At 38.2% G+C, this 15,685-nt stretch overlaps 1 protein-coding gene across 3 annotated transcripts in view; it reads right to left on the bottom strand.

Annotated features, from left to right (window-relative positions):
- Sncaip (synuclein alpha interacting protein) overlaps positions 1–15,685 on the bottom strand; it is a 153,334-nt gene that overhangs the window by 59,923 nt on the left and 77,726 nt on the right. For all 3 annotated transcript variants that reach the window (XM_058584197.1, XM_046460460.2, XM_046460458.2), the window contains exon 3: positions 3,283–3,355. In XM_058584197.1, coding sequence (XP_058440180.1) covers positions 3,283–3,355 — 73 coding nt within the window. The remainder of the gene's footprint in view (positions 1–3,282; positions 3,356–15,685) is intronic.

Here is a 15,685-nt window from a genome sequence, read left to right as displayed (position 1 = left end):
ATGAAATACAGGCAGAGTGACCCCAGGGTTGGGATAGTAAGAATCACCTTCAGAGAATGGCTTTGGAATACATATCTTTTTGTTTGTTTACCTTATAGAAAACTTTTTATTTATAAATAGTTTAAAAATTTCCATTAAAAATAAATTTATCTAATAGTTGCAAAATTAAGAACATTACCCCCAAACAGCTGTATATTCCTTCATCCACACTCATCCATTGTCAACAGTTTACCCATTTGCTCTATTGTTTAGACTTTCTCACTTACTCTTTCTCTCAGACTTGATGATTTTTAAAGTCCCTTATTTACTAAGAACTCTGATTCTACATGCTGAGGCTTCTTTCCTGGTATAGGTTGAGCGCTCCTAATTGACAAATCCAAAATGCTCCCAAATCTGAAACATTTTGGGTGCTGACATGATGCTCAACAAGTTTTGTTTCTCAGAGCTTTGCAAATTTTGGATATTTGGATTAAGAATGTTCAGCCACTTAAGTATGCAGAAATCCCCCAATCCCCCCCCCCCCAAAAAAAAAAAAACCTCTGAAATCTGAAGCATTTTGCACAAGGAATACTCAACCCGTGATAGAGGTTTAGAAAAACTGGAATCCTGCTGGTAGTGCTTTTCACTACACTTAGTAGAAAACCTGAACTCCCTAGGGAGTTTGGCTTGGGCCATCTCCCTGATCTCACCTCTTATCACTCCTGTTCTGATCAACATGCAGCCACTTCACAGGTTTTGCTTTCTTCCTCATATTTGCTAAGATCATTCCTGGCTCAGGGATTTTGCCCTTCCTTAATTCCTTTGCCTTAAATCCCCAATCCTCTTCACTGCCTTTCACATGGCTGATTGTTCCAGTATTCCCTGACCTTCTAAGCTCTCCCTAAAACCCTTAAGCTATTCTTTCACATTAGCTCCTGCGGCCCCATATTACCCTCTGTAATGATCCTACTTGCCTTCTGACTTTACCATGTTGAGATTTCTTTCAAAGTCCACATGTAATTAATTATACAGCAGTGCTGTACACGGGTGAATTTGTCTTGTGTGTCTTTTTCTAGGATTACTTTTTGTCTACTCGGAGGCTGGGAAACTGCCTCCAAATGGTCCATCAAGTTGGAGGTGGTATATGTGGTTTCATTGAGAGGTCTGAGCCTTTTCCTTGTACATCAATATTCTGGCAAATCTCATTATTTCTGATCACCCTGAGCCTGGTTCCTTGCTTTGGATGAAGTGCAAATGCTCATGAATGTGAAGCTGGCCTCCTTCACCACTGCAAAAGAACATCTAGAATCCCAGATGATGGACATGGCTGTTAGTTACAAGGCCTGAAGAGAAAGGAATAAACCAGCCCTAGGAAAAACAATTGTTGAAAGTTTCTGTTTATTCACTTAACTTGGTAAGTAAGAGTAATTATTTAACAGAGAAAAAGAAATTCACCACTTAATGGGAGGGAAAATGCAGATTTTAACAGCTTTAAAAGGATAGTATCCTATAGTTGCCACTAAGTCCATTTATCTGAGAGGTGGTATATATAAAGAATAAGAGAACAAAATCTGGAGGCAGACTTCCTGGGGTCTGAATCCCAGTTTATGACTTAATTGCTGTGTGACTCTGGGCAAGATATTAATCTCTGTTCCTCAGTTTGCCCATCAATAGTATAAACTACTAATAGTACTAAGCTCTCAGGGCTATTAGAATTAATGTAGTTAACGGAAGTAAAGTACTTACAGAAATACTGAGTACATTAACAGTGCCTACTTCTTTACAATAAAGCATTTGCTGTTAAGTTTTCTTATGTTCCACCTCTAATTAAATGAGAGAGAAAATTTTATATCTGCAAAATGCCTTAATATACATTACCCAATTTTGATCCTAACAATAGCCTGGTGTCTTTGGTAAAAGAAATTTCTTCTTTATTCTATAGATAGCCACAGGTTCAAGGTCATGTAGCTGTTAAATGGCTGATTCTAACAAGAAACCTAGTCTTTAGTCTTTAGTCTCTGAACGTGGTGGCCTCTCTGTTGCAGTCTGTGGTCTCTGTCACTAACCACAGTCATTGGTTCAACTTTGAAACAAATGCTACCTTTTAAGGACATACTGCTTTGTAAGGCTTACAACGAAAAGCCTCTCTTAAACCCTATAGAACATGAGAATCTTTAAAATAAAAAGGTAGAACAAACTAAGGGCAAATGAAAAGTCTTATTTGAACTTTAAGCTATTTTCTGACCCAAACAAGGGTACATCACTTTCATTCACACTCACAAACAACATGCAGATAAACACACAGAGACCAGTTATTTTTCCTGTCTCATCTAAGCAAAATGTTGAAAGAAAACAATCCAGGGAAAAATTAGCTTTGCAAAAGTCCTTTGAGTAAGAAAGGCCTGGACTTCTGGTAGCTGTCTCGGTAGGGTACGTCTTTTTATTTTTAAACATGATATACATAATTTGAGGATTATCTTAAGCCTTCACCAACCATGGCTCTCCAAACTCTCCTTACTATGAGAGGAGGTCCAGCCTTGGCAAGGTTAATGGTGATGCCTTACGGTAATTACTGGGAAAAAAAAACAATAAACATCATTTCATAGTTTAATACCATGATATCATTCCCATCAATATCCTTTTTATTTTCATTTTTGCCCATCACAGTGAGAAAAGCAGAAAGCTTAATTTGATTTACACAGAGAAAAAACAAACCCTAAATGAACTTTTTTTTTTTTTATTGAGGGAGGGGGCTGAAAGGAGAAAAGGTCAACCAGCTGGTTTTCATCTATATGCCATAATTCTCTGTTTAGTTTACACTATTAAACTCCAAAGCTTTTCTTTAATCTTAACTGTTACAGTATGCCTTATTGCAGATTCTATCATGTCGAACTCCTGATAGGGTTTCAGACTTTGGCAAAGCACCATCCCCCAAGCTGGTCCTTGCCATATGGGTAGTAAATACATCCAACATTTTTTCATTGGCGCCTGCATCATTATGTTTTGTCACCAATGCCTTCTTGGGTTTTCAGTAAATTGCTGCATACACTGTGGTTTGGAGATACTGAGATGATGTACAGTTTATCTGTACACAGCCGGGTCCTTATTAGGGCTTCTCTGTCCTGTTATCCTTTTGTGGATAACCTTAACAACCATTTGTTGAAGGTGGCAGGGAGGGGGTGTGAGCAGAGAAATTGCCAAAGGAAATGAAAACAGAAAGCAGGAGCAGCCATCAGGAGGGCAAACTATTTTGCAGGAGTCCTTAAGCCAGGATGGGGGAAAGAGAAGAGCAGCCCAACTTACCTGATCTGTCTTCATTTTGCGAGTCACATCTTCGGCACAGCTCTGGGATGGTCTTGAGTGATGTGACTGAATACTGAATGGGAAGCCAAAGGAGAAAGGTGTAAAATAGCAAGTTAAAATGAGAACATTCATTCAAATAGGCTGGGGGGAGGTAATAAAAACACAAGAAGAGATACCTGGATGCTTTGGAAGTTTATCTCATTATACCTTAAATGGCAGCATCCTAAGCTTCACCTACAAGCATCTAAGCAGATGCAGATTAAAAAGAGGGCTGCTGACAGTCCTTCTTAAACTAACAAAGTGGGATGTAGCCAGCAGATGCTCCATCTCTCCTCACTTCTGCTACTTGGGAAAGATGGAAGAATTATATGACCTTAAGAGCTTCCAGAAGATGGCTATAACATTTGCATTCCGAATTCTCAACTGTGTATCATTATGAAAAACAGAGGAGTTATTATTATTATTATCATTGTTGTTGTTGTTGTTGTTATTATCTGTGGTGCTAGGGTCTAAATCCAGGGCCTTGATAATGCCAAGCAAACTTGCATTCTGAATCAGTTTTATACAGGAAGAGCCAAGTGGAGGAGCAACTGGCTTCCAAGGCAGTTAGGGGACACGTCTGTGTTGGATGCTGACTGGACAATGCAAATGTCCCTAATGTTGTCACTTATCACAGATTTTATTCTGTAGCATCTGTGGTCTCTGTGGGAAATACCAGAGTAATATCATAAAAAGTGAGAAGAGCATGATTCTGTGTTTGAAAGCTCATGTGTTTCACGTACAGATTAGTCTGAATTGAAAGAAACCACCTTTCATGCTTAGTCCAAGCACTGACTCAGGGGCTAGCTATCAGGATAACAAATTATGACATAGGAGACACAAAATCGGAAGAGCTAAAACAAATGTAAAATCAATAGCTATGATTTATGGTGAGTACATTTGATGCCAATCAATCTTTCTTTAGAGACGGGTGTTTTAAAACAAAATAAATAGGATGAACTCTTTCTTTAATCAAAGGCCAAGCAGGGACTGTCTTCAATTATGCACATACTTTAATTTGTAAAATGCAGCTTACTAAAAATATTTTTGCTCTGTACCTCTAAGAACAATGTTCTGATGTAAATGAGAATGTATCATAAATTACTTCACCAGTACAAAATTTGGGGGACTTGTGAGAAAACATTTATTCTAGAAGAAAAATGATCACTGGAAGCTCATTAGGATTATTCTAGCATTGCAAGTGAGAAATGTGTAATTAGGACACATTTTTCAATACGGAGGTTCTTTAGTTAGTGTGATTTTGATGGATGAAGCAAAGAATCTTCATGGAGACCTCCAGTGCTTTCTGCAGGCTATCAGCACAGCAAGATGGAGGGGGGTGCAGTCGTGCCTATTGTCAGTTTGCCAATTGCACTTCACAAACAAATTAAATTTCCAGTATTTCCAAGTGAAAAATGAAATCTCAAATGACTAATTAGAGAAATTATTCTTACCTATCTGATGCAATAGCATCCTATTTATGTTAGCCATTCCTCAGAGATTACTGGTACTTTAGCAGGTTCACTAGATATGCAGATGGAGGGATGATGGTCTCTTAAACCAAAATGGAAACCCAAAGTGTTTTCCCCTTTTATATAATATTCTTTGCAGCAGTGGGGGGGCGGGTCATCAAGGTTAATATTGAGAAGACATTTTTCTTGGTACTAATAAAATAATTTATGTTTATGGCCAAGTACAAGCTCTTGAAGGAATATAGGAGCTTCATAGGACCAACTGATAGAGATTAAATAATTACATAGACTATAATTCAATTAAATTTTTTTTGTTTTGTTTTCCAAATACCCCATGAATGACTCTCCGACAAATATTCTTCCTCCTTCTCTCTCTCTCTCTCTCTCTCTTTTTTCCAAGGCAAAATTCTAGATAGAGGAAATTTAAGATTGATTGTGTTTAAATATAGTTAGTGACAAATTCAATAAGGTTTGCTCACTGACTTTAATGAAATACATCTTATTAAAATGGGTGATCTCCTATCTGCATTTCTAGACACATGCCTCCTAGCTCCCATCCCAATATCAGACTCATTAGGATCTCTGATTTATTAGTTGTTGTTCCAACTCTTCCTTTTTGACCACAAAAGCCCACGTGTGCAGTAAGTTTTAATTTGATGAGGTTTGAATTTGAACAGCACCAGCTGCCTGGCTGGTATGGGGATGGGGTCACAGGCAGAGACTAGCGTAACGGAGTAGCCCACTGCCTCAACCTACATCCCTCCCCACCACCCACAGCTATATAAAAATGTCACTTCTGGGAAGGCATACATTTGAATTCCTCACATGAAAACTTAGCCATTTGAGGGATAATGACCTTGAAGGAAAAGTCATGTCCTGCTCCTGGGAATGGACATAAAAAAGCATATCAATCTAAGGAAAGGTTGATGCGTTGGCCAGAAAATTAAAGTCTGGGGTAATTTTAAGGATGTGTGGAATGTAAAATCAGCTCTGACCTGAACAAATCTGTCATTTTTTATAAAAAAAAAAAAAACTAGAAAAAAAAAGTAATTTGTATTTGGATAGAGGATCAAACTTAAAGGAACTCTGTAAAGATGGTTAAGATGTGATGGGAAGAAATACAGTGGAAACAATTCACAAAATCAACATGCAAAAAACATTTTCATATTTACAAATTTGGGAATGAGCACAAAACCCAGGAATCTCCCTTGTGAGAGTACATTGTGCTACCATCTGGGAGCTAAAACGGAAGACTTCCCAGGCCTTCATCCCAATTCATAAGACAGATGGCCTTTTATAAGCAGCTGTCAGATGGCCAACTACCTCATTGTCAGGACAATGGCCAGCTCCCAGGGCAGTAAACTATTGTCATTTTGGCCCCATCAGAACCAAAGCCCAATGCATTTTCCTTGTTTGCTGTCCACCAATCCAAGTTTTATAGCCTCTTCTCTTGATTCTTATTATCCTTGGGTGATAAGAAGTGAGAGAGGGCTTGATGTTGTTGGAGAAACACAGTGTGTATTTCCTTTCACTAACTTGTCCTAATGTATTCCTTTTCTAGAATCTTCCAGAGGTTATTTTCACTGTGGGAAAATTCTTTCTTATATAAACTTCTTTTCCACTTTTCTACCATGTCTCAAGAAGAGTCCTTGCCAGAATTTAACCAGGTGCCCCAGCTTCTATAATGTCCTGCCCATCCAAAGTCTAGTTCTCCCTCTATTCCTTTACTCCAGGGTCCCTCTTGCCTGCAATGATTTATTCTAGCCATGCAATACCAAGGTCTGTATTTGTCGTGCCTTCTCCACAAAGCCCTGGCTGATTGTTTTTTCCCTAGCTGGCCTTTTTCAAGTCTTCTCTTGGTAAATTTCTGTCTTGTCTTGTGTTTGGTTGTTTCCTCTGTATAAGGGTTGGTTCCCATACATTCTCGTGGGAAAGGATGATGTCTTTGACTTCTTCGTGTGCATGGCACATAAGGACTAATTAACTGAGGGAAATACCAGGATGTACATACATTTTACTACTCTTGGGCACAATTCTATAGATGTTCAAAAGAGCTTTTTCATGTTTAGGCAGTAAGTGGGAATTTCCTCCAAGCCTTCATATTGGCACTAGAATTAGTTTCCCAAAATACAAATGTGATTTAAGTGTGTTTCCATTTCAAATCCTTCAGGGGCTCTGCACAGCCTATAGGACAAAGGCCATGTGTCCTAGCATAGCATGAGCTCAGCTACATCTCTCATTATTGTCTACTTCTCTTTTGATTGTAGCAAAAAAAAAAATATTTTGTGTTCACCTGTTGTTTTACCTATCTATACCCTTTAATATGTGCTATTCCATCTACTAAATGCGATTCTATCCAGATGCAAATTCCTTCTAATTCTTTAAGATTTATCTGGATGTCATTTCTATAATATCTTTTCTGACTCTTCCAGATGGAATAAAATGTCAGCTTTCCAAGTGTGTTCTCTGGACCAGTGGTATCAATACTACCCAGGAATTCATTAGGAACTCACATTCTTGGGAGCCATCCCATAGCTACTGAGTTCAGAACTCTGATTATGGGGCCAAAAATGTATTTTTTACAGCCCTTCAGGGGGTTCTGAGGCATTTTGGGGTTCAAGAACTAATGCTCTGTATTTTTCCTTATTTTAGTCATTCATCCATTACAGAATCTATCACAAAACATTTCATCTATATATTTACATAAATGCTTTCTCTGCTTCTTGAGGGTGTGGTGGCCAACATTTTATTTATCTAAGACACTAAATATTTATTAAAGTGGATTAAATGCATTCATCTAGATAGTTTGTGATTTCAGACTCAGTAATAATAACTGAAGTGACCTTAGAAAAACCTATAATTACAAATGTAACAATAAAATCATGATACACTTAAAAGAAAAATACTCTCAATATGCTAACAGTAGGAGTACTCATTGATGTCTAAGTCTTTTGAGTAAAAGATATGATTTGTAGCCAGAAGATTTGGATTCAAGTGGCAGCTCTGACATTTATTTAACTTTGTGGTTCTGCACAAATAAATTATTTCATATCCTGGGACTTAGTTTCCCTATCTGTAAAACACAAACAATTATACAAGATAATATGGATGAAGTCATTTAGTAAACTTTTATGTGGAATTAAAAGTTTGTCTCTTCTTTGTAACCTTTTCTATGAGTGTCCACAGCCCTTTCTTCATTTTTTATTCCTAATAGTTAAGTTGATTTTAAGCGTAGAATCAGACATGGGAAATAATGGTGCAGGAAGAGAGGAGGTGAGCTGGAATGAAAGGAAAGATGGTTCGGCCCGTCACAGCATATTATTTGACTTATCTTTATTCTTTCTTCACCCAAGAGAGTTTGGGGCTGATGGCCGGCACTGAAAACTCAGCTTCAATGATCTACATACTGTGGGGTCGGGCTCCAAATTCCTCAATAGGACACCCATAGCACAAGAGTTAATAACTACAATCAACAAATGGGACTTACTCAAACTAAAAAGTTTTTTCTCAGCAAAAGAAACAATAAGAGAGGTAAATAGGGAGCCTACATCCTGGGAACATATCTTTACTCCTCACACTTCAGATAGAGCCCTAATATCCAGAGTATACAAAGAACTCAAAAAATTAGACAATAAGATAACAAATAACCCAATCAACAAATGGGCCAAGGACCTGAACAGACACTTCTCAGAGGAGGACATACAATCAATCAATAAGTACATGAAAAAATGCTCACCATCTCTAGCAGTCAGAGAAATGCAAATCAAAACCACCCTAAGATACCATCTCACTCCAGTAAGATTGGCAGCCATTATGAAGTCAAACAACAAGTGCTGGCGAGGATGTGGGGAAAAGGGTACACTTGTACATTGCTGGTGGGACTGCAAATTGGTGCAGCCAATTTGGAAAGCAGTATGGAGATTTCTTGGAAAGCTGGGAATGGAAACACCATTTGACCCAGCTATTCCCCTTCTCGGTCTATTCCCTAAAGACCTAAAAAGAGCATGCTACAGGGACACTGCTACATCGATGTTCATAGCAGCACAATTCACAATAGCAAGACTGTGGAACCAACTAGATGCCCTTCAATAGACGAATGGATAAAAAAAATGTGGCATTTATACACAATGGAGTATTACTCTGCATTAAAAAATGACAAAATCATGGAATTTGCAGGGAAATGGATGGCATTAGAGCAGATTATGCTAAGTGAAGCTAGCCAATCCCTAAAAAACAAATGTCAAATGTCTTCTTTGATATAAGGAGAGTAACTAAGAACAGAGTAGGGACGAAGAGCAGGAGAAGAAGATTAACATTAAATAGGAATGAGAGGTGGGAGGGAAAGGGAGAGAGAAGGGAAATTGCATGGAAATGGAAGGAGACCCTCAGGGTTATACAAAATTACATACAAGAGGAAGTGAGGGGAAAGGGAAAAAAATAGAAGGGGGAGAAATGAATGACAGTAGAGGGGGTAGAGAGAGAAGAGGGGAGGGGAGGGGATAGTAGAGGATAGGAAAGGCAGCAGAATACAACAGACACTAGTATGGCAATATGTAAATCAATGGATGTGTAACTGATATGATTCTGCAATCTGTATATGGGGTAAAAATGGGAGTTCATAACCCACTTGAATCAAAGTGTGAAATATGATATATCAAGAACTATGTAATGTTTTGAACAACCAACAATAAAAATTAAAAAAAAAGAACAAAGAAAACTCAGCTTCAGACTGCATAGTTGATATGACACAAGAAAATTCTTCATATCCCAGTTTATACCAGTTTTGTCACTCTGCCATGCAAAACAGTTGAAGCATGCATGGGATTTATAACAACAGTGAATGATTTCTACATTGGGCTATGGGGATCTCTGACCACCCTACATATTGTTTGGGACTGAAAAGCTTTGGCCCCTATTCCTGAAAATGAGAGCCAGTTGGGTGGACAAGCAGACATTACTCAAATGGAAATGAGCCACAGAAAATGAAAGAACAACATCCCAGCACCTTTTCAAGCTAGCGACTTTTAAATAACTAAGGTCCCACTAGGTTTCCAAAAGAAACAATTAAGCCTTCCATCCAAACAACCATCATGAAGTTCATGATTTCTCATAGAGCCTTCCAAAATTTAGACAGGATCTTAACAGGCATACAATAAAAACAAGGACAGTAACGTGTACAAGCACAACAGGCCATGAAGGCAAAGAGACACAGCCAGAGAGATTTTCAGAGCATACTATTTTTCCAAAATGTTGTCGACCTCATCAAAGGCTTGCCCTTCCAATTCAGGAAGAATGCCCTGGCTTCGTGGCCCTCTGAGAATGTGGCACTAAGTCCACCCTTGCATCTCCAGCCTTCTGTGTGTGCTCACCTGTCATCTTCTCCCACCTCCTGAGGACCATGCCCTCCCAGCCATCATCCCTGCCTCCTTCCCTCCTTAGCCTCTTTCTTGGTATCAGCTTCCCTCTGGATCCTATAAAAATTAAGAAGCACCCCTGCCACCTCAGAATGTTCTGCCACCTGACTGATGATGGGCTTTCCTGCTCTTGGGTTTGTTAGCCATCTTTGTGAAGGAATGGTCTCTGTTCTTATCTCTATTTCCTCATCTTTGCATTTACACCTCCTGTCACCCTGACATGGTCCTCCCACCACCTCACAGACACTGTGCTTGCCATGGCCACCAAGGGCCTTAACTGGAAAATCCAGTTGGTACTTTCACTCCTCATCTTGCTACTACTGACCAACTTGTCTTTAAGTTCCTTAAACCCTGTTCCCCCTTTTTGGATTCCTTAGTTTTCTTTTTATGTCTAAAAATTTCTTTACAGTTTCTTTTATACTAGTTCCCCCAACACACAACTTGCAGGATTATACTTCTGTGTAGTTTCTTCCTCAGGATACTCTTGGCTTTCATATTCCATGTTTTCACAGATGACTTAACTGCTCCCACAGTTCCCGCTGCCACCTTTCCACAGAACAGATAAGGATGGTCCACGTGTTCTTATATCTATCCCATTCTGCTTTAAGTACATTTATTTTCACCCATTGCCTAATTGCCAATAATGAAAAATATCACACTGCACCCTATTTTTAAAGGCATTTGATTTTTGCCCTGGCTCCTTATTTTTATATTTTCCATTTTCCAAGAGTTTTAAATACTTAATAATAATACAATTATTTTATGCTAGATCTTATTTCTGATGAGTATTTGGGAAAACTCAGTAACTCTTTTTGACCATTTTAAGAGTAAGCCAGGAAACGGCTATAGGACATCAACATATAATTTGCCTTTTCTGGATTAGATGATTCCTAATTTATTTCCTGAAAAGTATTAAGGAAACAAATTTTAAAATAGCATATGATGTTAGAAGAAGGTGTGAGGTTTTTGATAATGTGGGGCTGAAGAGGAGGAATGAGAGGGAATTTGTACTCAAGTACAGGACATTGTGAAAACACTACAAAAAAGATGAGTCATTCAAAATAGTTGCTAAAATGAGATCATATTGGGAAGCACTAAGAAAAATTTGAATACAAACAGAGCAGGTTAAATGCTGGAAGGGAAGGGCTGGTAGGACAGTGATACAGGAATGGAGCAGCCAGCATTGGTCACCTTCTACGAAAGCGGGAGAAAACAGGGTTCATCTTTCTCTGATGATATTAGCTTCCCTCTGGATCCTAAAAAATTAAGAAGCACCCCTGCCACCTCAGGATGTTCTGCCGCCTGATTGATCATGGGCTTTCCTTGCTAGAGTGGAAGGGCAAGCCAGGTTGTTTGTATCTTGAATATCTTTCTACTCTGTTCCATACCTAAACTCATGTATCCTTTACACACCCCAACTCATGGCTGATGTCCACTTGAGAGGTTCTCCACCCCCATTCTCAAGGTCTCCCACTGCTGTGAAATGGGTCTTTGCTGAAATGTAATAAAATTGGGGCAAATGTCAGGACACTGAATTGAGTAAAAAGTGGTATGCAAAAAAATCAGAAGAGGGCCAGGTAGCTCAGTGACAATGATGCGCAGACTACAAGGAATCTTTTTTTTCCCCCATCAGAATGTAAAAGCTCACTAAAATGAGATTGGTTTTGACCTAAGAATTTTTATTTTTCCATCAGACAGTAATTCAAGCACCTCAGAAAATGAATCAACAAAATTTTATGTGATTACTCTGGGTTACAATGACTTGGATCAAAAGGGATAGTAAAGAGGAAGGACACATATTTCTCTATCTTAATCTCATATTAAGACTTCCACAAAAAATAGTTTCAGCAATTACCAAAAAGGTAAATTTTTACCAAAGTTTCAGTCAGAATGATACAGAAAGGCAACAAAAATTCTTGCAAAGAGGAAAAGATTATTTTAATCACTTTTATTTGTATGTGTACTTATGTATGTATCTATATTAACATGTGCACACATGTGGCTGTATGTATATGTGTATGCATATGTACAAGTATATATACTTATGTGTATATGAGTGTGTGTTTATATAATATATATGAATTTTCAAGTTTTTACCCATAAAATCCAAGGTGATAAGTAAAGATAATCATTATCGTTTTATAGAAGGGCAACATGAAATACAGTAAAATTAAAAGATTTGCTTAAGTTCCCTTTAGCTGGTTTTATTTTATTCATTTATAATATATACCAACTCCCTTACTACCCAGAAGCAATCTGTAATCACTTCAGTGCCAAATGGGGATAGTGATGGGTGAAATGGCTGGTCTTAGGGACACCTCCATTCAACCAAGTTGCTCAGAGGGAAAAGTAATGTGTCAACAGTTCTGTATGTAAGTCCTGATCCTGCCACTTGCCCATCTGTAACCTGTGAAGATCACACCACCTCTGCAAACCTCAACTTTCTCATCTACAAAATGGGATGAAAGAAGAGCCTGTCCCCTAGAGTGAATGTGTGGCCTGAAGAACATAATTGACCTAAAGAGTTGAGCTCAGTGTGTGGCATAGTGGGCGAGTGATGATGGGTGGTGGCTTCAACAGATTCCTAGTGCAGTGTCTGCTGCATTCAGTCTTGGATATGATACTATTTTTAAGAACAGCAAGTTGGCCCTTCTTAATAAAATAAACACGCCATGGCTCCTAAGAATTCCAGAGGGTTTTTGTTTTTGTTTTAATTCTGGAGGGATCTGGCTCCCAGAGGAAAAAAGAAAGAAATCTGTAAACCCATTTGCAGTGACAGAAAAGCCCTGCTTTGAACCTTGTGTTTATGTGTGTCATCACCTCTCTCTCACAGATTCACATTTATTGCACAACGTTTTGCCCTTTTTGATGGCAGAGTTACAAGAATGTATAGTTTAAAGTCTGCATTTTGCAAAGGATGTGCATTATTTTTGAGTCTGGGAAACTTCAAAATAATTTGGTTGCCTTCTGTGTTTTGTCTCATTAGGTAAAGGAAAAAAAAACTAGTTGTTTTTTAAACCAATATACAGCTTATGCTTTAATTAAAACAAGAACCAGGCTCATGACCAGAGGGGAAAACCATGAAACACAAAGCCTAAACTACGTAATAGGGCTATGGCTGGAGACTCAGAAGAGGCGTTTTCAACTCCAACATGATTTTTGTAAACATCTTTTTCAAGTGTAATGTGCGTTTTCCTCCCCACTCCTACCATTTAAACAGGAAAGTGGCAAAAGGGCCCTGAGAGATGAAGGTTTATGGAATCCTAAAAATAAAAGCATCTTCATGGGAAATGACATTTCTTTTTATGCCAATAACTTAGCACACTGAAAATATTTTCATTTTTTTCAATTTTAGCCTTTGAATAATTTCCATTTACCCTGAAAGCAGCTGTAACATTCATTGCTCCTAGTTTACCTAAATAGGCTAACAATCATTTCAATATTTATGAGATTATATCTGCTCTTTTTTCCATGAAATCACTGCATAAGAACAGTACAATTCTGGCATATTTAAGGCATTAAACTTAGATGCACTGAATTATATTAAAATAATCTTCTATGCTGTAAATCAAAGTAGAGCTTGCCCACTTCCAAGGGGATTAACATAGATCAGTATCCTCAGTACTACCAACATTTTGGGTTGGGTAATTCTTCCTTGTAAGGGATTGTCTACAACCAACAGGGGATGTTTATAAACCTCCCTGGTCTCTCTACCCATTAGATGCCAGTAGTATTTCCCCAGTATAACAATAAAAAATGTCCCAGGTATTGCCAAATATTCTTGGGGTGGGGTGGGGAGGGAAGTAAAAATTCCCTGATGTGAAACACTGTGTTAAACCACACTCATCTTGTAGAGCCAGTCAAGTGTTATAACTGCAAGTGAATATTCTGGAGACAGATGCTCCTGACTAGGTGGGGGACATTCAACAAGGTATATAAGATCTCCATGCGTCCTTCCTCCTCTGACAGATGGAGATGCTAAGAGCACCTCCTTCACAGGACTGTTGGGAGGATTGAAGGAGATAATGCCTGTCCTACAGTCAGCTCAATAAACATCAGGCATTATTATCGCTTCATCAATTCTATATACTTGCAAACTTGATTCAAGCTTAACTGGAGGTTAAATATCCAAATGAAAGAAACATTTAAAGGGGGAAGTCTGGGTGGGGTTACACTATTACAGATGGACATTTTTATTTATGTTTCAGAGTGATCGAGTTATAGAAACTCAACTATTGCATAATCTTGTAGCCTAATTTGCTAAACAGTTTTAGTTATTGCTTAGCATATTTTATCTTTCAAGTAGAGCTTCCTAATTCATCAAAATTATGGGCTGCTGCCAGATGATTCCTCTGTAAATACAACTGCTCTGTTGTGTTTTTAAAAAAAAAAATCTTGACAGCATGCCTGGTCTTTTCCCTTGAGTTCTTTCTTCACCATTGGTCATATAAATATTATTGTATTATTCACTGAAATAATAACAAAAGCTACCATTTTTAAGAGTAATTTGCCATGTGCCAAGCTAAGTGTTTCACATACATTACTATTTCACCCAATCCTCAAAACAATCTTAAAAGATAGGTGAGAATCTCAGAGAGGTGAAGTTAATGTGCCCCAAATCATCCAGCCAGCAAAAGTTAGAACAAGATAGGAACCTAGGCTGGCTGCCTTCAAAGCCTGTGTCCTCATTTTTTTTTCTTTCCTTTTTTTATTTTATTCTTTTTAATACCAGGAATTGAACCCAAGGAGACTTAACTACTAAGCCACATCTCCAGCTCTTTTTAGTTTTTCTTTTAAGACAGGATCTCACTAAATTGCATAAGGCCTTGCTAAGTTGCTGAGGCTGGCCTCAGCAATCTTCCTGCCTCAGTCTCCCGAGTCACAGGCTTGCGCCACCACCACAACCTTATTATCCAACCCAGAGAGCTATCTCCCAATTCTTAATCATAACACAAGTTTCCTTTTCTACAACATGTTCCATCCTTCCCTCATAAGTCCATAGTTTCATTATTTTCCTTGTTCTTTCACCACTTAAATCAAAATACCTTGAAGGGAGTGGTCATAAGACAACTATTCTCTGAACACTTTCAAGTAATTGAGAGACCAACCACAGATAACAGAAAGATATCATGGGAAGAAGGAAACTCACTTCACATTAAATTTGAATGAGGATCAATTAAAACTGTCTGAAAGCTAAAATAGGAAAGGTTGAATTAACATTTTTTCTGATACAATAATAAAGAAAAATCATCAGATTATAAAAGAGGTAATTCATCAAATTCATCTCAGGGATCTAAATCTGATGTTACTTCAAGGTAATTAGTAAAGCAGAGGAATAAAACTGTTACAAGAGGTGGGTAAAGTAAGTTCATCATTTCCAAACAATTTCCAGGGGTGACCTAAAGTTTTGGACCCTGAGAGATCAACAGATGATGAAGTCAGATATTGTGAGCTCCTGGAAAGAAAAGTTTTATGTCT

The sequence above is a fragment of the Marmota monax genome, unplaced genomic scaffold (genome assembly GCF_021218885.2).
Source record: "Marmota monax isolate L192 unplaced genomic scaffold, Marmota_monax_Labrador192_F-V1.1 WCK01_AAM20220418_F8-fsc00006, whole genome shotgun sequence".
In the NCBI taxonomy this organism is placed as follows: Eukaryota; Metazoa; Chordata; class Mammalia; order Rodentia; family Sciuridae; genus Marmota; species Marmota monax.
This window is presented reverse-complemented; position numbering and strand designations above follow the sequence as displayed.